General features: G+C 35.5%; 1 protein-coding gene across 2 annotated transcripts in view; it reads right to left on the bottom strand.

The window, feature by feature from the left end:
• Nucleotides 1-648: 648 nt before the first annotated feature.
• The window catches only part of RB1CC1 (RB1 inducible coiled-coil 1), a 95,509-nt gene continuing 72,377 nt past the window's right edge, over nt 649-23,780 (bottom strand). The window contains exons 16-24 of one of the 2 annotated variants that reach the window (XM_050801781.1): nt 21,153-21,318; nt 18,092-18,200; nt 17,739-17,979; nt 13,950-14,004; nt 12,959-13,006; nt 8,523-8,581; nt 6,083-6,219; nt 2,911-2,981; nt 649-2,036 (exon numbers count right to left, since the gene is read on the bottom strand). In XM_050801781.1, the coding sequence (XP_050657738.1) occupies nt 1,959-2,036; nt 2,911-2,981; nt 6,083-6,219; nt 8,523-8,581; nt 12,959-13,006; nt 13,950-14,004; nt 17,739-17,979; nt 18,092-18,200; nt 21,153-21,318 (964 nt within the window). In that variant the 3' untranslated portion in view covers nt 649-1,958. The remainder of the gene's footprint in view (nt 2,037-2,910; nt 2,982-6,082; nt 6,220-8,522; nt 8,582-12,958; nt 13,007-13,949; nt 14,005-17,738; nt 17,980-18,091; nt 18,201-21,152; nt 21,319-23,780) is intronic. The other variant, XM_050801782.1, reaches the window with a different exon arrangement.

Genomic DNA, 23,780 nt, shown 5'->3' with positions numbered 1-23,780 from the left:
CATAAAGAAATCTTCATAATAGCTAACACATGTTGAGTGCTTAGCATATGCCTGAAATTGTTCAAAGCCCTTTACACTTACAATTCTTAATCTGCAAAATATCCCTCTGAGGCAGGTCCTATTATTACCCCATTTTAGACATGAGAAAACTGAGGTTCAGAGTTTATGGAACTCACCTAAAGTTAACGTTAGATCTAGAACTGGAAGTGAGGTACCCTAATGCCAAAGATGAGGGTACACCACCTTTACCCAAAGCTAATAACTCAGTTGATGAGTTTAGATTTCCAAGTTTCATTTCTCTTCAACTTTTTAACTAAGAAAATTATTTCATTTTTTTGTGCTTTATAAAGATACATGTGAACAATAACAAGACAGACACAAAACAGCATATAAGGAAACTATAGGCAACAATCTCAATCTTCAAAAGCAATATTAATAATGATTTGATTTGATATCATGTGTCACAAAAATTCCACAGTACAATGACCACATATGAAATTTGAAGAGTACCAATTAAGTCAAAATGGCCTAGCTGGCAGATTCATTTAGACCTAACCGGATCTGCTTCACAAAATCGCCCTCTATATAAAGTTATTGCTTTAACAGTCTTTGCATAAAGATGTCATGGAAAGATTAAATAGAAACATGTGAAATCATTTGTTCATTTATTCATTAACTTGTCAAATTCAGTTTTCTATACACTATGATGTTTATTCCATTTTGTACTATTAGATACACATATTTAAAAAAATATTTAACTTATTTTTATGAAGAAATTAAATATTTTCTGAAAAAGAATTATTTTATTATTGTTCTCTAGCAACAGACCTCAAACAATTCTCATCCAACTCAACTAACTCATTTAAATAACTTTGCTCAATGGCAACTTCTCTAAAGATCTAGTTTACACAATTCTATTCTACATAACACTGTTTACCCTGTTACATAGTATATAGTTAAAGAACATTTTTGTAATAAACATGTTTCTCTTTGATATGATACATAACAATATTTTCACACTTCCCAGCAATCACTCAAATATATTAAAAATGTATCCTTCTTTAAAAGGCACACACATTTACAGGTTCAAATCTTTATTGTTTTAAAATTGTACAGTTCTTTTACAATACAATATTTTGTTATTTAAATGACCTCTAAATGGTTAATGTGCAATGAATATCTTTTGTTCTGAAACTCAACCATGAATTACGATTTCATCAATATGATTATTCTAGAGTCATAAAGATGTTGGGAAGGTTTGAGTCTGCATTTGAAATGGTTAGTAGCACAGACTCTTCCCTTTAGAACCCAGATGACCAATCCATTGAAAGTGCTTTTGAAGATTGCTGATTATTTATGGCTGATCTTAAAATCAGTCAATCAAATTACAGTTCCTTTTTTTTGAAACATCAAAGGGCATTTAAGAAAACTGAAACAATTTGCTTTAGTAATCTACTGAGGCAAACTCAAAATGATTATCTGCATGCAATAACACTCCTCTTTAAATAGTTTTGAAGAATTTATACATTTTATAAAGAATGTGTTAAAGAGTGCAAGTATTCTGATACTGATTTCACAAAAGGACAAATGCTGGTAATAATAACATTTAACATCTAAGTTCAAGCTAGTGTATATTTAACAGGCAATTAATATGGCTCATCATAAGCCACAATGCACAAGGTATGCCCTTTGAGAAAATGAACTAGTTTGGTCCGCATTTCTAGAGTTGTCTGGGTAAAAACAAAAAACAAAAACCATTTTAATTCAGCCAAGGATTTTGATGAATTAATTATTCCTAAAATGAAGCCAGTTAAAAAGTAAATGATGTACACCAATGAAGCATATTGTCACACTGACTTTTGCATAAAAAGATGGCCTGCTGTTTTTGGAGTGATGAATGAGCACTGCAGGACAAATCAGAAAAAAAAGTCATAGAATGTATTAATTTTGTCCATAAGTTATACTTTCTTATTCCATGATACGGCTTTCACTCTGTAAAACTTTGTCCCCAAAGGAACTTTAAATCTGTTTTGTGCCTAAGAGGGAAAGAAAAAAATGGAATCACTAAAATGATTAAACCACATCTCACACACACACACACACACACACACACACACACACCCCACAAAAACAAAAAGAAACAAAAAAATAAATAAACGATATCACACAAATACCCTCTTATCACATTACTCATTGCTGAGTATTGAAGGGTTGGAGGGATGTGATGGTCTTTATCAAACTATGTAAGATCTACCCCTCACCAACAAAGAATATATTGAGTGAATAGCAAAGACAAAGTTGGTAGCCACTGCTAAAGACTATAATACAAAGTGAGCCATACATCATTATTTTAAGTATCAAAGAAACCTCAATACTATATGGTTCAAGTTCTATTCATGTTTTGTACATCGAGGCCCCAAATTATAGTGAGTCAAGAAGAATGCTCAGAAGGTTTCACTGATTATAGAGTACTGATATTGTTACACAATCAGTCCAATTTTTAAGTCACCAAATACTTTAGACTACCTTTCTTTAATGGGGGTAGAGTATGAAAATAATAAAACATCAACTGTATTTACAAATAAAATTCCCTTTTTGTCACTAGTTATGCATGCAGGGGATTTTTTTTTCCTGCAAATTAGTTACACTAGTAACCTAACAGTCATAGAACACAGACTTTGTAGTAGTTTTCCATTATATATTGATAGGCTGTAGTTAATCTATCTCTACTATCTAAGGACAACATGAATATTTATAAATTGCCAGTTCAAACTCATTCTCATTAAAGTCAAGCTCTAACTCAAATAAGCATAAAAGCCAAGAACAGCAGTGGTAATGATTTCTATATAAAGCAGTATTAAAATATTCTTTATAGTTCCTAGGCTTAGTATCACATGATGTGGTTTTTACCTTTTTGGCTTGACAGTATTCTTTTTCCATTACTTTTCCAAGTACCCAGGGTCTTCTAGATGCACCTGAAGCTAAGGAAATTAAACAGTTAATTTCTTTTTGAAAGTATGATAATAACTATTCATGGAAACATAACTGCCAGAATTAAAACAGACTAAAAAAGCTCTCACAAGTGGAAGAATATGTAAGACTTCAAAAACTGCTGAAATCACTGAAATGCTTAACGATTTACAAAACTAAATTCATGTTACTTTTCAACCAGTAATGTGTGCATAGCTCTTGTTACTCTAAACGTACACGATATGTCAAGTCACAGAAATAACAGTTCAGGAAACACTAATAATCTAAGTACAAATCATGAACAAATATCTAGGAATTCTAGGCTAACTCAATAGTGCCATCTATTGAAAGAACTAAAAGATAACCTTTCCCATTTCTTTAAGCAAACAAAATGTATAGGTTCAAAGCAAAACACTCTGAGAGGCAGTATTTTTAATACAAGTTCTCAAAGGCAGCAACTGAACAGTTCTCACATCTGTACGCCATAGTGCTGGGCAAAAGAGTGTGTATACAAGCTGGTACTCAATAAATAACTAATAAGGGTTAAGAACCAAAAAAGTCTAGAAGGGCAGTACTTGTGTGAATGAAGGAAAGTTGAAAAATGTGAGAGAAGACAGGATAATCCTAGTCCTTATAAAGCCAAAATGTGACAAGTCAAGTGATATCCATTCTCTTTTAAAATTCATCAGAAAAGCAGCTGTCATACTAAAGTTGACTTCAAAAGTATTCAGGCAATAAACTACAGATGCCTCTCAAGGTTATGTCCAGATTAAACCCATCCCATATTGAAAATATCAAAGTTGAAAATGTATTTAAAACTTCTAATCTACCATACACCATAGCTTAGCCTAGTCTCAGAACATTTACATTAGCCTACAGTTGGGCAAAATCATCTAACAAAAAGCATATTTTAAAGTGCTGAATGTCTCGTGTAATTTATTGAATACTAAAAGTGAAAAACAGAATGGTTGTATGGATACTGAAAGTAGGGTTTCTATGAATGTGTATCACTTTCGCACCATGGTAAATTTAAAAAATCTTAAGTAGAACTACCGTAAGTTGGGAACTGTCTATATTTTGTTTAGGCTAAACCCTTTGAAAGAAGGCATATGAATTTTTATTCCATAAAAATAATTTGGGAAGATATACATGAAAGATATCCCAAATAAATAATCAGAAATGAACCTGAAGAATACGATCAATGACAGAAACATAAAAGCTCTTGGACAATAGAGTGTGGTGACTTCTCTGAAGAGTAAACTAACACTTCACAGCCAATTACTAAGATCCAAAAAGAATCATCTAAACTAAATGCTTGTATGAAGCCGAGCTCCACTCTCAAAAGGCATAAAAACACTCTGGTAATCCACACTCTTCCAAGGCAACAACACAGTAGGGTAGCAGGACCCCAACTGGCATTCCTCAAAGGAAAAAAGGAAGGCGGGGTTATTCATGGTTAAGTAAGACTGTTAAATAAATTCTTTTCTGCAGTACTTGTGAAAGCCTTTAAAATGGCAGTGTGCATTTTAAAAAATGTTTTTTAATATTTCCCAGATTTAAACACTGAACTCTAAGAAAATGAACATGTAAATGTTGAAAGGTAATAGGCTAAGATGTAACTTATCATCATGCAGTTCTGGGGGAAAAAAGTGTGCACACATTTGTGTATATTTATATATTAGATACATATACATAAAGAGATACTGTAAGTGGGGTAAAATGTTAACAGGTAAATCTGGGTCAAGAAATATGGGTTTTCTTTGTACTATAGTAATCTTTGCAACACTGTGTAAGTTTAAAAATCATATTCAAATAAAAAGTTTAAACAACTGAAAAAAACAAAAACATAAACAAAAGAAATATCAGGTTCATTCTTTTCAAGGTAAAAAGTACTAAGTAAAAATAGTAAGTTATAAGCTATCTTCTCATTTTTCATGGTTACATGATTACTGTTTCATGGATACTCTAAAGAGTCAACCACAAATAGCCATGATGGAGCTGTCACAGGAAAGCGGCCTAGTTCAAGACTAGGAATTTGTCAGCCTGGTCAACAAAGCGAGACCCTGTCTCTACAAAACAAAACAAAACAAAAAATGGGCATAGTGGTGGTGCACATCTATAGTCCCTAGTCCCAGCTACTCAGGAGGCTGAGGCAGGAAGATTTCTTGGGCCCAAGAGTTCAAGGCTACAGTGACCAATGATCATGTCACTGCACTCCAGCCTGGGTGACAGAGCAAAAACTCATCTTAAAGAAAAAAAAGGCCGGGTACAGTGGCTCAAGCCTGTAATCTCAGCACTTTGGGAGCCCAAGGCAGGCGGATCACGAGGTCAGGAGTTTGAGACCAGCCTAGCCAACATGGGGAAAACCCGTCTCTACTAAAAATACAAAAATTAGCTAGGCGTGGTGGTGCATGCCTGTAATTCCAGCTACTCGGGAAGCTGAGGAAGAAGAATTGCTTGAACCTGGGAGGCGGAGGTTGCAGTGAGCTGAGATTGTGCCACCGCACTCCAGCCTAGAAAACAGAGCAAGACTCCATCTCGAAAAAAATTATCTATCTATCTATCTATCTATCTATCTATCTATCTATCTATCTATCTGTCTGTCTGTCTATCTATCTATCTGACTTTGTTTGCGAGGCAGTCCAATTAGATTAGGAACATCAATCTAAATGGACTTACTTATAGAACAGTATAATGATAAACAAGGTAGGAACACAGGATGATACAGGATAGACATTTTATAGTTTAAGAAAACTTTTGTTTTGCCAAAAAATAATGCTTTTATATAAACAAATAAGCCTACATTAATCTTGAATAGTCTGTACATGAGAATTTTGACAATATAATTATGCAACTGCTAGGGTATGAGATGTCCGAATCACTGCACATTCTGATCAACTGGTCCCTTGTATAAGCTACACTCCTTAACTCTGAATTGTAAATGGAATCCATGAAAATAATCTAGATAATGTAGATTTTATTAAAAAGCAGATTAAACAGGGTTCCCTCTTAGTGACTTAATTCTTATATAATTAAACAGGGAAAAAAAAATCTTTACTTATATAATTTCCTCCATTCCAGGTTTATATTTTAGTCATGGAATGACACTTACCACCCTCACCTGGTTTGAGATCCAGGGCAGGTAGAGACTCTGAATGTAGAAAATACAAAGTAGGACTAACAGTAAATAACACATAATTGTCATGGCGTTCGTCTAGGATGATGAGTACCAAATCTCCCACCTGAAAACTGAATAAAGAAATGCAATTTTATTGACTTAGAGTTACTTCAATCTCCCTATTCTGAAAACTTAATTATATATGCTTCAATGCTCAACTACATATTAAGATATTAACACAAATATTAAATTTCACTTTTACATGATATTCTTTTTGTATTCTGCCCAGGTCCTAATGAGACTGCTGGTCATGCACAGATATTCAAAGGATGATGTCAGGGGCTGTCAAAGACCAAACATTTCTTTAATCAAGTTTCCATTATCTAACGTTAAGAAACTGGATGAAAAGCAGAAAAAGCACCCGTTATAGTTTATCCAGTCACAGGAAGATTTCTTCTACTAATCTTTCATTTCACACCAAAAATTCAGAGAGACATCTCATATACAGTCACAGTGTCAAAGAAAAATTAGATCTTGTCTTCAAGCGCCGTGGCCGTGCTCTTCAATTTACAAGAAAAAGCAATTGAGCTAGGTCCGTAAGTGCTTAATTAGGTCTAAACAAGTCAACAGATATACTATTTTGGGGTATAAGCCCGAAAGAAGAAGACAGGGAAAGAGAGAAGTGGGTACAACCAATTACATGCTTAAGTGGTGTTTGTCTCTTTACAGCCTTTTTTAGAACTGTTGTTCAAAACATCAAAAGACCTTGAAAATCAATCTCATATTTTTCAGCTGTCAAGATCATTTAAGTTGGTAGATCCTATACCTAATAAATCATCAAAATCAGCTGGAGAAACTTTTAATGTCTTTTATTTATTAAGTTACCCTACAAATACTTATTGACTACCTAACAACCATGTGGCAGGTACTGTTTTGGCTAAACACCAAAAGCTAATAACTTAAAATGGGGAGTTGGGAGATGAGGCCTCTATGAGGCAGTATCTTTGGAGTTCCTCCCACTCTCTAGTCTCTGAAAGACCATTAATGAACTGCCCATTGACATGACATACAGCTGGTAAAGACAGATGCCACCAAGCCCTTTCAAATCACTGAGAGAAGATGAAATTTTTAATAAGACATGAAAAGTCAGAATCACAGATATCTGACAACCAAAAATGTGGTCAACAAATTTAGAAATTTAGAAACAAAATACAAGAAGTTAAATAAAGGGTCTTAACTTTCACAACCTTCCTGTCAGGAATAACTCACTATTCATGAGTTGCTAACAATGCTTTTATTATTCCAGAGCTCCACCTTAAATAACCAAAGCTAAAGAAAAATTGTAACTATGGGGTAAAACAGTTCAGGAAAATTATTTAACGATTCAACTGATAAATTCTGTAAACCAAAAATCAAATTTGAAGCCCCCCAAACCAACCATCTGAATGAACTTCCTCCTCTAGGCCAGTGCCCATAATATATAATTTAACCTGAAAGACTGGTTCAGGCCATGACAAGAGGCAGGGGTTGGACTTGCCTCATCATGTCCTCTTCCCTTTTAGAATTCAGGAAAAGTCAACAAGAATTTAACATTAAAACAGAGGTTAAGTGTGATAAGAAACATTTCAAACTATTATCTGTCAAGCCTGCTACCTGGAGGCTTCATCTGCATGATAAAACTTTGGTCTCCACAACTTCTTATCTTAACCTAGACATTCCTTTCTACTGACAACTCTTTCAACTAACTGCCAATCAGAAAACTTTTAAATCTACCTGTATCTTGGAAGCTACCCTCCCACCTTTCACTTGTCCCACTTTGTGGACCAAACCAATTTGTATCTTCAATGTCTCATGTTTCCCTAAAATGTATGAAATCAAGCTTCCCCCTCACTACCATCCCTACCACCTTGGGCACATGTTCTCAGGGGCTCCTGAGGGCTGTGTCACAGGCCATGGTCACTCATATTTGACTCAGAATAAATCTCTTCAAATATTTTAGAGTCTGACTCTTTTCATTGACAATTTCAGTTTATTATGAATTTGTAGAATATTAATAAAAGGAAATCTAAAAGCTAAAAATAGGGAAACATTGCAACTTAAAAATAAATCAAAACTCTCCAATATAGATTAACAAGACTAAGGAGATAAATGAGATGTAAAAGAGGTAGCACATGCTGAAAAGTTAACTGCAGGAAAAGGCTTCAAGGATATGTATGTGAATCATAATGCTATAATAGGAAAGTTTTGGCAATCTAAACGTTTCCAGAATAACAATTTAGAAAAATCCTGCTTTCCAATAAAAAACTTTTACTACTACTGAGTGCAAAACAGCTCAATGAACCTGGACCTCAATTACTCTCACTGAAATATATTTTCATTAACAATTCGGTGAATGTTTTTCACAGAAAAATACCCACAAAACTAAAGTACTTACTCTCTAATAGCTATCTTTTCAGAATGCCTTGAAGATACTGAAGACATGCTCTGAGACATCTAAAAAAAAAAAAAAAAAAAACAAGTTTATGAACTTACACAATTTGAGTACCACATGTATTCTTATCGCAAAAATTTCACCCACTGTTACATACATTCAAGTCTGTGTCCAGCTTTAAAGAGCCCAAACTAATAACAGTTCTTTTTTTTTTTTTTTTTTTTTTTTTTTTGAGACGGAGTCTCGCTGTGTCTCCCAGGCTGGAGTGCAGTGGCGTGATCTCGGCTCACTGCAAGCTCCGCCTCCCGGGTTCACGCCATTCTCCCGCCTCAGCCTCCCAAGTAGCTGAGACTACAGGCGCCCGCCACCACGCCCGGCTAGTTTTTTGTATTTTTAGTAGAGACAGGGTTTCACCATGTTAGCCAGGATAGTCTCGATCTCCTGACCTCGTGATCCACCCGCCTCGGCCTCCCAAAGTGCTGGGATTACAGGCTTGAGCCACCGCGCCCGGCCATAACAGTTCTTATGTTCATTAATAATTCCTTTACTTCAACAATTAGCAAATTTGGTTAGATTAAAAACTGATTTTAGAATCACATTTTATTTACATTACATATTTAATCTTAAAAATAAAACAGAGAAAAGGACAAGTTTTTCAAGAAGGCTTTGAAAATTCTAATGCATTAGTTTCAAAATCTTTCCTTTTGGAAAAATAAAAATGTTGGAAACAAGTGCTCAGCACAGCCAAAAGAAACAAACACTTGAAACATTTATCAGCAAAGCAACTTTACTTCTGCAGAAGGGTGCTGCTCGCAGCCGTCAAGGTTGCAAGAGAACACCAAACAAAGGAAGGAAGGGGTTTTTATCTCTAATGCAGTTTGTTTCTGTGTCCTATTGCCTAGGGTTGGACCACACAAACTAAGCTGATCCCAGTTGGCTTAGACCTAAACTTTTTACAAACAGGATTTGTTGAGAAAAGGAGAAGGCAGCGGGGAGAAGTGGATGGGGTTGATTTACAATCTTACAACTTATGAACAGGAAGTTGAGTCTTTGAAGAGGAACTTAGTTGTCCCAACATACAAAAACAAACAAACAAAAAAACCCAAAAATATTTAAAATCTCAAGCCTGGGCAAAATGGTGAAACCCTGTCTCTACCAAAAATACAAAAAATTAGCTGGGCGTAATGGCAGGTGCCCATGGTCGCAGCTATTCGGAAGTCTGAGGTGGGAAGATCACCCGAGCCTGGGAGGCAGAGGTTAGAGTTATAATGCAGCAAGCAAAGACCACCTGGTGACCATCAAACAGGCCATCTGGAGGCAAAACGCTATCTGAGGAATTTAGAAGTAATTAAACTTTCCTAGCATGTGGATACAGGTCTTTTTCAAAAATGTTGTAAGTAACTAGAATTTCTACACATCTCCGGAATGTATGCATGCCAAAACTCACTGAGCAACCCTTGCTGACACTGAGACACAAAAATGTCTACAAATGTAATCTTTTATCATGACCCACATGGCCAATATTGATCCAAACTACCCTTAAGATCCCACCTTAAGGTCCATATATGCTTGTAGGGAAAATTCACCACAGCGCTCAGTCCTCTCTTGCTGAGGCGCCCCACTACACTCTTCAGCAGCATTAGCTCTAATAAAACTTTCCTTTTTCAAACCTATACTGTTGTCGGTAAACTCTTCTTACCAACCCAGAGTCAACCATTTTGCAATGCCAGCGCTCTGACACCTTGCCTAGCAAACAATACTACTCTGTTTAAACTGGGGTAGGAGCATAAAGTTCTGAAGGCTGAGAACAAACCTCTTTTCTCATCTTCAATGCAACTTCTGAGATGTCTCAGTTTAAAAAAACTTGTGAACAATCACGAAACAAAGATGTGATAGCCACCCATTTCCTCTATTGATGATGAGCACAATGAAATGGTAACTGATAAGCTACCTGATAACCTATAGCCATACAGCTTATCAGGTATATGGTAGCTGATAAGCTATAGCCATCGCTCAGTTGGGACTGTTCTGCTCTTCAAAGAACCTTCAATCCATTTATCCACACCATCTCATAAGACCTGGAGCATGGAAACCAAGGTCTTTGAAGCTTGAAAGGGTGGTAAAAACATCTATTTTTCCCAAGCAAAGCAAGCACAATGCATGGTTGCACAAACCAAGGACAGATAAGGATTTTTTTGTTTATTAAGTCAAATTTTGATGCTCTGAATTTCCTCCATTTCCCTCTGAACACTATCTGGTAAAATGCAGGGCTCTCAATAGGTGTTTTAAAAAAGAGAAATAAAACAATAAATAATTAACTAGGAAGGCCTAAAATTGCATAGCAACTTACTAAAATTATCCAGACAAATGGTCTATATCCTGCCAGTGAAGACTGACCATCATTTTTAAGACTATAATTCAACTTTAATTTTTTAAAAGCTTAAGTTTTTTGTGTATTATAAATGAAGACAATGGAAGAAAAAATTTGTGAATATAGCTGTAAGTCTATGTGAAAGTGTGATTTACATTTGGACACCTTTCTGAATGTGACTGTAACGCTCTCTGGGTCTGAAAGACAATTTATTCTGTGAAAAGAAAACAAATCTTGGGAACCAAAAATCACTAAGGAAAAGGGGAGGCCAAGCTGGGAACTACATCAGGCAAACCTGCCTCCCATTTTATTCCTAAAATAACATAGCTACAAAGACCTCACAATTTGCCCACAAGAAAATTTCTTGTGGACAAAGAACAGACAGAACTTGAAGTCACCCCTCTGTTCTTCTGCTCACGTGAAACAAATGCATATCTGATCGTTTCCTCGGCCCTACTGTTTCACTAAGTCAGACTAAAGCATAAGTGACAATTCCTCTACTCTCCTCTGACATGTAAATTGTGTATTCAGTGAAAGGCTAATCACAGTTTCAAAATAATGCAACCATTTGTCTCTTATCTACCTATGACCTGTAAGCCCTCTCCCCAGCTTTGAGTTGTCCCACCTTTCCAGACAGAACATCTTACAAATACTGGTTGATATCTCATGTCTCCCTAAAATGTATAAAACCAAGCTGTGATGTGTCCTGACCAACCTGGGCACAACAAGGTATTTTTATTTTTTAAACAAACTAAATTCTAAAACGTATTTCAAAACTTTTCAAAAGTACTGAACAGAAGCCTTAAACTGTTCCTACTACCTTGTAAACTGTAATTATCAGAATTTGAAAAAATAAAGTTATTGCTTTATTAAAACACATAATTTGCTATAAAATGGACTGTTCAAATAACTGGTTACATTCACAAGTTAAAGCCAAGGCAATTTGGCTGGGTGCAGCAAAATTCCAGGCAATTCCAATTTGCCTGGAATCCCAGCACCTGGGGAGGCTGAGGCAGGCAGATCACTTAAGCTCAGTAGTTCGAGCCCAGCCTGGACAAGATGGTGAAACCCCATCTCTAAAAAAACAAAAAAACAAAACCTAAAACCAAACCAAAACAACAATTAGCCAGGTGCGGTGGCACTCGCCTATACTCCCAGCTACTTGCTGAGCTAAGGCAGGAGGATTGCTTGAGCCAAAGAGGTTGAGGCTGCAGTGAGCCAAGACTGCACCACCACACTTCAGCCTGGGCAACAGAAAGAGACCTTGTCTCGATTTTTTTTTTTATTAAAAACAAAACAAAACAAAACAATAAAAACCAGGGCAATTTACAGTACCATATGGGATCTCTTGCCTTTCAGGCACTTTCACCTAAAAATAAGACTCATGAAAAGGGCTGGGTGCAGAGGCTCACAGCTGTAAATAGCAGCACTTTGGGAGTCCAAGGTGGGCAGATCACTTGAGGCCAGGGGTTTGAGACCAGCCTGTCCAAAATGGAGAAATCCTGTCTCTACTAATTATGCAAAAATTAGCCGGGTGAGATGGTGCACACTTGTAATCCCAGCTATTTGAGAGACTAATGCACAAAAATCACTTGAACCCGGCAGGTGGAGGTTGCAGTGAGTCGAGATTGCACCCACTCCAGCCTAAGCTACAGAGCAAGACTCTGTCTTAAAAAAAAAAAAAAAAATTCATGAAAAGATATAATGTATTAAAATTATGCACACTTGTGAGTAAATATATTAATCTTCAAAAGGCTTATGAAGCATAGCTCAAAACTGATTTTGATGATTCTTTCAAAAATAATCTTAGGTGCTTCAACTGATCAGATCTAAAGTCGTAAATTCGCCAAGACATTATTTAATTTCACATTAAGAAAAAAGTCCGAATCTAGAGTCAGGAGATAACTCTGGCCTGACTCCAGCATTCTGAAAATCAATAGGATTCAATGACCAACGTGGACCAACAAACCTACTATAGATAAGTCAATCAAAGCATACATTCTCTGATGGAATATAATGCAAATCATTTAAAATGTTAAGACCAATTTACCAAGAAGAAAAATCTTACCAGTCTTTGATTTAACCGTTTATTTTCTTCTTCTTTCAATTGCAATGTCTGCAGGTAGAAAAAAAAAGAGAGACCTGTGGTTTATCCTTGTACCTACTCAAATAAATCTAAACAGTGATTGTCAAAAAGTTTTCATCCGACAAAAATGTTTGGTTCGGGCATGAAAAGTTCATGGGGATATTATTTTCGATGAATCCTTTCCAACTGTTTTCATTATCTACTGGCTTAAATGAGAACCAGAGCAATTTTAGATACATTTACCAAGGACTGTCAAACATTAATACGCATTAGAAACACCTGTGAAATACATAAATATGTAGTAAAATCTGAGATCTATCCCCAGAGACTTTGTTAACTAAGTCATGCCTAAGAGAATATATCTGGCATCTGTAACATAACATCTCAGGTTAAGCTGACGTAGGAAATCACATAACCCTTTAATAATAGAAAACATGCTATATTCAAATGAAGTTGTACAATTCTGAATTTGGATTTTTATCAATTACACTTGTAAAGAAAAAAAGGCATTGTTGAAAATCTATACACGTAAAGAATGAAAAGTAATCTATGAGCAATGATCTGCCAAATGTGTACCAATTTGATCTTATAGTACCCTTAATAAAGGAAACCATTTATTATCAGTTTTTCCTTGTCCATTGCAATTCTTTATTTAAAACATAACTCCCTTCATTACTTATTTTTGTTTTTGCCCATTTCTAAAAAGTATTTAATACTTTGTTTTTGAAACAGATGTTTAAAATGGCTATTTATGTTATTTTGCTGAATTCTGAACTATTAGATAAAACTATTACTTTACACACGGATTTAATAAAAACTACCAACTTTTTCCTCTCATACAGACTTAATTCATTGGGAAATTACAACAAATGGGAGGGTTGAAATACCACCAACTGCTTAGCTAGTAGTTTCTTTAACTGTATCCGAAAGTGAACATATTAAACATGGTACTTCAAGAAGATAATTTACTTACTCGTTCTAACAGCATTATCCGCTGTTTTTCTTCAGACAACATATGAATATTTTCTCTAAAAGTGAGAGAATAATTGAGTTTCGGTTTGAAATTCTAAACTTTACATTCTTCAAGATTTTAGAAATTAAAATATTAATACAGATCACTTTAATAATTTAAGGGTTTTCATAAATTTTCAAAAGCAGCTTATTTCAGTTAGCATGTAATTTCAATGTTGTATATTCTCTGTAGCAGACCTAGATCTACAAACCTTTTGAAATAATAAGTAAAACTTTGTGTATGCATTTATCTAGAGATGTCTTTAAATTTCTTATTTTTCCCAGGTATTAAGAACCACTCTTCTTCCTACTTGTGACTGAATCCATGTTACTGATAAAGTCGTAGTTCTTGAGTGGCTAAAGACTTCAGTAGATTTACTAAGTGGATGCTATGCACTCACTAGTTACTATCCCAGGTGTGAATTTGCCCATTACACTAAAACATCCAAAAACAAACTAGAAAATTTTTTAAAATGCTGTTAACATTAGAAAAAACAATTATTTAGGTTTTAAAATTCATCTACAGGTATAATCCCCCAATTATATTTTAAGCAACTTGATGCAAGGCAGGTATTCTGTCTTCTTCAACATGCTAATTATTTAGGAAGAGGTTTTGCCTAATATAAAGATCATAAAGATTGAGTTCTGTAGGAGTTTTATAATTTTAGCTTTTACACTTAAGTCTATGATCTATTTAAGTTAACTTGTACATATGGTGAGGAAAGGGTCCAACTTCATCCTTTTGCATCAGGATATCAAGCTATGCTATCCCTGCACCATTTGCTGAAAAAGCGATTTCCTTCATGTAACTGCCTCAGCACCCTTAATCATAATGCAAGGGTTCAACTGACCATGAATACAAGGGCTTATTTTGGACTCTCAATTCTATTCCACTGATATATGTCAGGCTAGCACTACAGTGTCTTATTACCCTCGCTTACAAATTTTAAAATTAGTCAAATAGTGTGAGACTTTGTTATTTTTCAAGATTGCTTTGGCTATTTTGGGACTCTTGCAATTCCGTATAAATTTTAGGATCAGCTTGCCCTTTTCTGCAACAAACACAGTTCAGATTACGGTAACAATTGTGATGAATTTGCAGATCAATTTGGGACAGGCTATCATCTCAAGGAGATTAAGTCTTCCAGTCAGTAAACACAGGATGCCCTTCTGTCTTAACTTTTTTCCACAATGTTTTGTAATTTGTACAAGTCTTGAACTTCTTTTGTTAAATCTATTCCTAAGTATTTTTACCTTTTTGATGCCATCAGAAAAGAAACTGTCTTTTAAATCTCATTTTTGGATGATTCATTGCTAGTAGAAAGAATGATAATTTTTTTTTTAAGAGACAGGGTCTTGTTTTGTCGTCCCTGTTCACAAACTCCTAGGCTCAAGCGATCCTGCTGCCTCAGCCTCCTGAGTAGCTGGGACTACAGGTATGCACCACCACAGCTAGCGCCAGTTTATTTTTGCACACTGAACCTGTATCCTCCAACATTACTGAACTAGTTTATTAATTACAGTATTTTTTTAGAGGAGTCCTTAGGATTTTCTAAATAAAAGATAAGGCTATGTATGCAAATAGAGTGTTTTATTTCTTGCTTACCAATCTAGATGCTTTTTTTTTTTTTTTTTGAGACAGAGTCTTGTTCTGTTGCCCAGGATGGAGCGCAGGGGCACAATCTGCAACCTCTGCCCCCCAGGTTCAATCAATTCTCCCGTTTCAGCCTCCAAGGAGCTGGGATTACAGGTGCCCACCACCATGCCCAGCTAATTTTTCTATTTTTAGTAGAGACCAGGTTTCACCATGTTGGCCAGGCTGATCTTGAACTCCTGACCTCAGGTGATCTGCCTATCTCAGCCTCCCAAAGTGCTGGGATTACAGGCATGAGCCACTGCATCTGGCCAATGCCTTTAATTTCTTTTTCTTGCCTAAGTGCCCTTGATAGAACTTCAAAGTACAATGTTGAGCAGCAGTGGCAAGAGCAGGCCATCTTCATCTTGATTTTAGGGGAAAAGCATCTTACATTATTGAGTATGATGTTAATTGTGGGTTCTCACAGATGCCTTTTAATAGGTTGAGGAAGTCAATTCCTAGTTTGTTGAGTGTTTTTATGATGAAAGGCTGTTGGGTTTTGTCAAAAGCTTTTTCTTCATCTATTGAGATAATCATGTTTTTTTCTGTCCATTCATTCTACTGATACAGTGTATGACATAAATTGACTTTTAGATGTTAAACCAACCTTGCATTTCTGAAACAAAGCCAATTGGAATTTGTTTTGTATTCTGCCAGATGGGATCTATTAGTATTTTGCTGATAATATTTGTGTCAATAGTTACAGAAGATGTGTTTTCTTCTTTTTGATGTATTTGTCTGATTTGGTATTAGTATATAATACTGGCCTCACAGGCTTATATGAAGATGCAAATGACTGCTTTCCTCTGAGTGGGCAGGGGTGAGGTACAAAGGACCCCGCACCTACTGGTTTCTTACTGTGTACCAGACCTTCTCAAAGGTGCTCATTAAATTTAATGCCTGTCCGGGCGCAGTGGCTCAGGCCTGTAATCCCAGCACTCTGGGAGGCTGAGGCAGGTGGATGACCTGAGGTCAGGAGTTCGAGACCAGCCTGTCCAACATAGTGAAACCCCATCTCTACTAAAAATACAAAAATTAGCCAGGCATGGTGGCAGATGCCTGTAATCCCGGCTATCTACTCGGGATGCTGAGGCAGGAGAATCGCTTGAACCTGGGAGGTGGAGGTTGCAGTGAGCCGAGACTGTGCATTGCACTCCACCTGGGGGAAAAGAGTGAGACTTTGTCTCAAAAAAAAAAAAAAAAAAAAAAAAAAAAAAAAAAAAAAAAAAAAAAATTAATGCCCAAAGCAACTATCTTGATGGAAAAATAAGGGAAGATGACTTGCTTAAGTTCCCAAGCAGGTGCCAGACTCAGAATTTGAACCTGGATCTGTTTGAACGAAGGGACCATGGTGATTCTATGATATCTTTTGGTAATCACTTGTTCGAATTACTTTATCTCACATGGGGGTGTAGTGTTCACTGACCCACTGGGCATAATTCTTTGTGTGGCATAATGATCTGGACTTTCTGCCCTTGGAATCTCAGTTCCCATATCTGAAATCCCAGAGGTGCAACTAGAAATGCAAACTCTACTTGCAAGGTCCTTTGGAGAGGAGCCCTTTCTCCTCCCAGTTCTGGGTCCCACAGATATAATTGTAAGCACAATTTTAGTGGTCTTTCACTATATTCAACAGAGAACTGTTAAGAAAGTTCTAAATTCCAGTAAGCTCTGCCAGGATTTCAATGTAATTCAGTAAACATTTGCTATATATGAATAAACAATAATAATAAAAAAACCATTCCCTGCCTTTCCTCACCAAAATGAATATATTCATTACTACAATAACCCCTTTATAGGTAATGGACCACAAAATGTCAACATTCCTTGTAAGTAAGAATGGCTCAACACTACTGCCATGACCTTACCTTGGCAGTATAGGATAATTCTGGTGCACATACCATGTACAGTATGAGAGTTCCCCAAAATAATTCATTCGGTAATGTTTTCTTACATTTACAGTTTAAAGAATTAAAATAGCACAACTTTCAGATATACGGGCTGTGGACAACCAGTAATGCTAAAAATATTTCCTCTCTTCAGAGCTTTATAACTTATGGAATTGCACTACTGCTTTAAAAGCCTTAAATAACAGTTGAAAATAGCCATACTTACTGTACAGACATCATGCTTGTCTCCATTGCTGAATCCACTCTTCCTTCATCTGCTGTTTCCACGGCGGATCTATCTGATTCACCTGGGAGTTCAGGTGCACAAGCTCCATAAAGTTCTGGGGCTGTAGCTACATATGGTGAAGGAACAAAACTGCTACTACGCAACTTACTGACTTCTTCTTCAAGCTTTTTCTTTTCCTCAAGCAAACGAGCTCGATCTTCAGAAAGTGACTCTATCAAATCTGAAAGACCCCCAAATTGAAAAAAAGTATTATGTAATGAAAAAAACCATTTTGCACGAATGCATCTTTTTCACTTTGAAAAATTTAAAAAATAGTACAAAACAGTACAAACCTTTATCCCGTTCTTGTTGCTGCATTGTACTTTTCAACTTATCACTAAGATCGTTTATTATGTTTTCTTTTCTCATTTTCTCTCTTGTTAAAACAGTGTTAAAATTGGTCTGGAACAAGATAATAATAATTATTTAAATTTATCTACATGTACTTAGCAGCTAGGACTTAGAAAATAAACTTGCAAATATTCTTTTCTGTGGCACATTTGTACATGGAGATGATAGGGTGTGATTTGTGAAATGTTTTTAAAATGAAAATGCAACATACTGTGGGCAAAGGTTCTACTTTCTTGGTTCCAATTTAAGTCTCTTAAAAGCAAATCCTATTTTCTTATTATTGTCCATGTATTTACTGTCAGAGATTTTGAAATTTTGAAGAATTAGAAGAATCAATAATTTAGAGTGCTGTTAGACACTTTTTTCCTGGAGTAATCATCCTGCCTCTGAAACCTTCCTTTTGTCTTGAGCATTTGATCACCACCCTAACAATTTTGGATATGACTCTATCTTCCTTATTTCTCTTATTTGGATATCTGCCATGGTCACTGGAATGCTGATTTATATTGGCTAGACTTGTTACTCCCCCACTTTTATAAACTCTACTATGAAGCTCACATACCCAACTGCCTGCATGGATCTCATGAGACAATCTGGCAATTTTAACTGCACAGTTCTTTAATAAAGATGACTGAATTTGTTTAAAAATTTTGCTTAGGCCGGACTTGGTGGCTCATGCCTGTAATCTCAGCACTTTGGGAGACCGAGGTGGGAGGACTGCTTGAGCCCAGGAGTTTGAGACCAGCCTGAGCAACAAAGCAAGATTGAGACTCTACAAAAAATTTAAAAATTATCCGGGCGTGGTGGCACATGCTAGTAGTCCCAGCTATTGGGGAGACCAAGGTGGGAGGACTGTTTGAGCCCAGGAGTTCCAGGTTACAGTGAGCCATGATTGCACGACTGAATTCCAGCCTGAATGACAGAGTGAGACCCTGTCTCTTAAGAGGCAAAAAAAAAAAAAAAAAAAAAAAAAAAAAAAAAATTTACTTACAAGATTTCTGAGCTTCTTGAAATGTAAAAGCAATGGATGAATGATGAAATGATCTAAATTGACTCTTCTCATCTGCCCAGTATTTCTAATTCCAAAATTTTAAGAGCTCTATGGTCCTTGGATCAATGAATAATGCTAACAATGCTGGCAATAGGGAGATTTAGGAAAAGTAACACAGTATTTTTAATAAAACTTTAATAAATTCATTAAATATTGAATTAAATACAATTTCTAGCCACAAAGCATACAGGAAGATCTCTCAAAAAGAAACACTTACGATATGGCTTTGTATTAAGCCATCTCTATGTATTTTATTTATATATAGAAAATAAACACTTATATAATATAAACCATTATGTTTATTTTCAAGATCTTTGCCATTTCTGTAATTTGAATTTTTAGGAAGATTATCACAACTTATAATTGGCATATGAAAAAAGGGGGCTAGTTAAGAACCAATTAGTTCCAACTCAGAAATCACCTATACACAGTTAGGTACAAATCACCTTAAATAAATATAACTTAACATACACATCATGGAAAACTGGAAGGTACCTTAGAAGTCATTTCTCCCGCTCTTATTTTACAAATATTAAAAGAGGCATTAAAACATGAAGAACTAAGTTAGATAGCTGTCAATACTATACTTTTGGTTTCAGTTAATTCACTCTTAATTTTAGAAATTGTACACGTGTTTATAAAAGAACACACAGAGAGACAACGCAACACAGACAGATGAATATGCAGAATAAATCAGAGAGAAGAATCTATAAATCTAGATTCTTAAAGAGAGAGGTTACTAATGACCTTTTTATTGCTAATTCTTACTTAAAACTTGGCTATTCCTCCTCCCTGAACACTTAACTTTCCTTGGCTTCCCTTAAGCCACACACTTTTTTTTTTGGTTGCGCTTTCTCATTCCCTTTTCCCAGGCTCTTCTTTCTTTCCCTAGGCCTTAAAAATCTAAAATTGTTATGAGGTTTGAACTATATTTTCTTCCCATTCTCTGATTTACATTTCTTCAAATTCTACAAAGACACTAATTAATCATAACATTTTAGGAAAAGGAAAAATACCACATAATATTAGGAAATACCACACATTTTAGGAAAAGGAAAAATACCACAAAATATTACATGTGTACAACAACCATAATATGCAGTTTCAGAAATGTATCCCTCAAAATGTATCCCGCAAACTGCAATATTTTCTCTGGCCTGAATCCTACCAGTAGCTACCAAATTGCTCTTCCAGCTGACTGCTTTGCAGTTCTCCAATCTTTCTCCACGTTCCAGTGGGTGATCTTCATTAAGTATCAATCTAATTATGCCATTGTATTTAGTTGCTGTCCAGTACTTTAGGTAAAGTACAAGCTCTCTAACAAGGCATCTGGTTTTTGATCTAGCCCCAACATACTTCACAAGCACTACCTCTTACTATAGACCAACAACAATAAGTACATTAACAAAATTCAACAATATTCCATCTTAATCTACTACCAGCCTATCAGAAGGATAAGAATTACAGAAAGTGTAGGATATTTATGTTGATCTGAATGTAATTTGGGATAACAAAGTTTAGAGAATTTGAAGCTTAGAGAAAAAATAAAAATCATTTTTCAAATTAAAAAAATCATTTCATAGAAAACTAATCTTAGTTCTAAAGAGGTTAAATGATCTATCCAAGATCACATAGGTAGTGAAGAAACCAGGAACAAAATTCACATTCCCTCACTTCTAATCGAAGACTGTCTCATTTTGAAGCACCTGGTATTGTCATGTGACATATTAACATGAAAAATATTATTTTCCGGATGAGTAAAAAAACTAAAAAATAAAACATTCTTAAAAATACATGCTTTTGTCATGAGGAAATTTATTAACAGGATCAATGTAAGGAAAATCACATCTAAGATATAAGAAACCCTCAGCTACATAAAGAAATTATATTTGTTAGTTTACGTCTACCTTCTTTAGTTCTCAAATAAATGAAATGGGAAAAGAGATACAGACCTGTTGTTCTGCAATCAAAGATGTTCGAACATTTTGCATTTCTTCATTCTTTCTTTTTTCTTGCTCTTCAAGTTGTTCTAGAAACTTAGCTTTTTCTTCCTGAAGCTTTTCTTGAAGTTCAGCAACTAAGCTTGAAGAATCTTCTCTGGTAGAGTCAATGGCAGGACTTATAAATTAAATATAGCATTAAATTAAAAAAAAAACTACAGACACACAAATATACCAAATATCATATTTATGACATTTATCTTCCTCAAGCCTAATAATGTAGTATGAAAGATATCTGTGTGAACACTCTCTTTGAATCTAAAAAGTAAAGGGAAATACGTAAAAGTTTAATACAGATTAGATGCTGACACTAACAAGGTTTACTGATTTTTATCAGTATATCAGATACATTCAAGATAATTTGCTTGTATCAACATACATAAAAATCAAGAGGCTGCTCTGCCCATGAAGTAGCCATTCTTTTATTCTTTGGTCAAGCTCTGTGGCTCACACCTGCAATTCTAGCACTTTGGGAGGCCCAGGTGGGAGGATCCACTTGAGCCCAAGAGTTTGAGATCAGCCTGGGCAGCAAAGTGAAACCCCAGCTCTAAAAAAAAAAAAAAAAAAAAAAAAAAAAAAAAAATCAAGAGCCAAGCACAGTGGTGCATGCTGAGGTAGGAGAACTGCTTGAGCACAGACGTTCAAATCCTGCCTGGGCAACATAAGGAAAAAGTATTTTTTGGTAAGGGACTATACACATAGGAAATAGGTAAACTCAACTTCAAATGTCAGTTTTGCTATTCCTATACATGAAATTTACACAATGACTTAGGAAAAAAGAAACATCTAAAGATTGCGTATGTTGAAATGCTTTCATTTCCATAAAACAGGCTTTGATTTATTTTGGTATCAAGTAGGCAACACAAAGCTAAAACTGAAAAGTGTTTACACAAACAAATCTACATATTCCTGAACTCATACTCATTTCCTGAAGACTTGCTAACCTCTCAGGTGTTGCTGACAAAGTGCTAGAGATGAGAATAGGACAATGTAAGAAGAAATGAACAAACACTGGTTAGTGATTATTTTAACTTATAATTAATAACTCAATAACTTCTAATTATAACTTCTAAGTATTAATCTTATCTACTTTCAACTTAATAATCCTTAGCATTAAAAAAAGGTTTCTTCAAGAAGATGAAAAATGCTTAGTATTAAAATATGCTGCTAAGCCTCAAGAAGTTGCTGTTATTAAAAAACTACTTAACAGGTCAATTTTTAGGCTTAAATGTCCCTCTATTTGTTTTTAAATGATATGTTAATGTTTTTGAAATCAGGGTGTGTTCTGCAATTAATATGGGCATGTATTTAAAATGTTCACTCTACACGTATCTTACGTAATTTCCTAATCTAATTATATGATAGAAATACACTATTTATACCAACAATCATACAAAAAAATTATTGGAATCTTTTTATTCATGCTTCCAAATTTACTGATAAAAATCTAGTAACTTAAACTTGCTGCTCAGATAACCTTTCCCCCAAAGAGATGGCTTTAAACAGCCAAACACAGAATATGCAGTTTGAAACAGTATCTCTATCAAAGTCTGAGACTCCTTATTTAGTTCCCAGAAAGGCTGGAATAGGAATCCCCTATTTCATAATATAATTAATTAAAGGACAGGATATATATTCCATAATATAATTAAGACGAAGGATTTACTTTTAAAGGTTCTCCTTTGGGGCTGAAGAGGGGGATGTGCAAGTTTAAACTATTCCATGGCTGGAAAACTGACATACTACATAAATCAAAGTCTTACTAAGGAACAAAAAGGGACTCAGACTACTAACAATGAAGTGCTTGGGATAAAAATAGGTATAGGCAGGGTTTACAAATAATCCTGTTTGGCCAGTGTCTTCCTTGAAGAAATCTCCACAGTTCTAAGGTAAGCTGAAACTTTCAGGAGTAAAAAACAAGGCCGGGTTTTAAGGAGGAAATCAAGAGAGCACTGAAGTTGGAGAAGTGAAGGACAGATAGTGAACAGTAAAGGATATGAATTTCATTGCGAGTACCATATAAAGTCATTGAAAGTTTTGGTCTAGAGAATGATACGGTGTGAATCTAGGTTTTGAAAAGACTATTGTGAGAAAGGGTATTAGTAAGAAATGGGGCACAGTAAAGAAGCCTGAAGGAGAGCTTTCAACATGATAAAAGATCCTAGAATTGTATTAGAAAAAGTGTGGTTCAAATTGTGCAAGTGAGGGAGGGGAGGTCATGCACAGCCAGTACTTATAATTTCTAGGTGTCCTGCATCTTTGGATTGCCTGGGGTACTCCATTTCAGGGTCAGTGCTGTGCTGGGATAATACAGGGACAAGAGGACACAGTTCCAGGTACACAAACAGATATAGACACCACTGACACTCTGTAAACACTGTATCATCCCCAAAACCAGAATGAGAACACTAGGTGATTAGCATAGGGTATCTCATTTACTGACTCATAAAGTAAAAGCAAAAAATGGACAGGTTATGACATGAAAAATAACCATTATCCCGCCGTACTGAAGACAGGTTTCTTATGGCTGTATTAATCCGGCCAAAAGTACATACTATGCTGTATTGTTTGAAGCTCCCA

Source organism: Macaca thibetana, chromosome 8 (genome assembly GCF_024542745.1).
Source record: "Macaca thibetana thibetana isolate TM-01 chromosome 8, ASM2454274v1, whole genome shotgun sequence".
Lineage (NCBI taxonomy): Eukaryota > Metazoa > Chordata > Mammalia > Primates > Cercopithecidae > Macaca > Macaca thibetana.
Note: the sequence above shows the minus strand (reverse complement) of the source record. Positions and strands in the feature narration are given on the sequence as shown.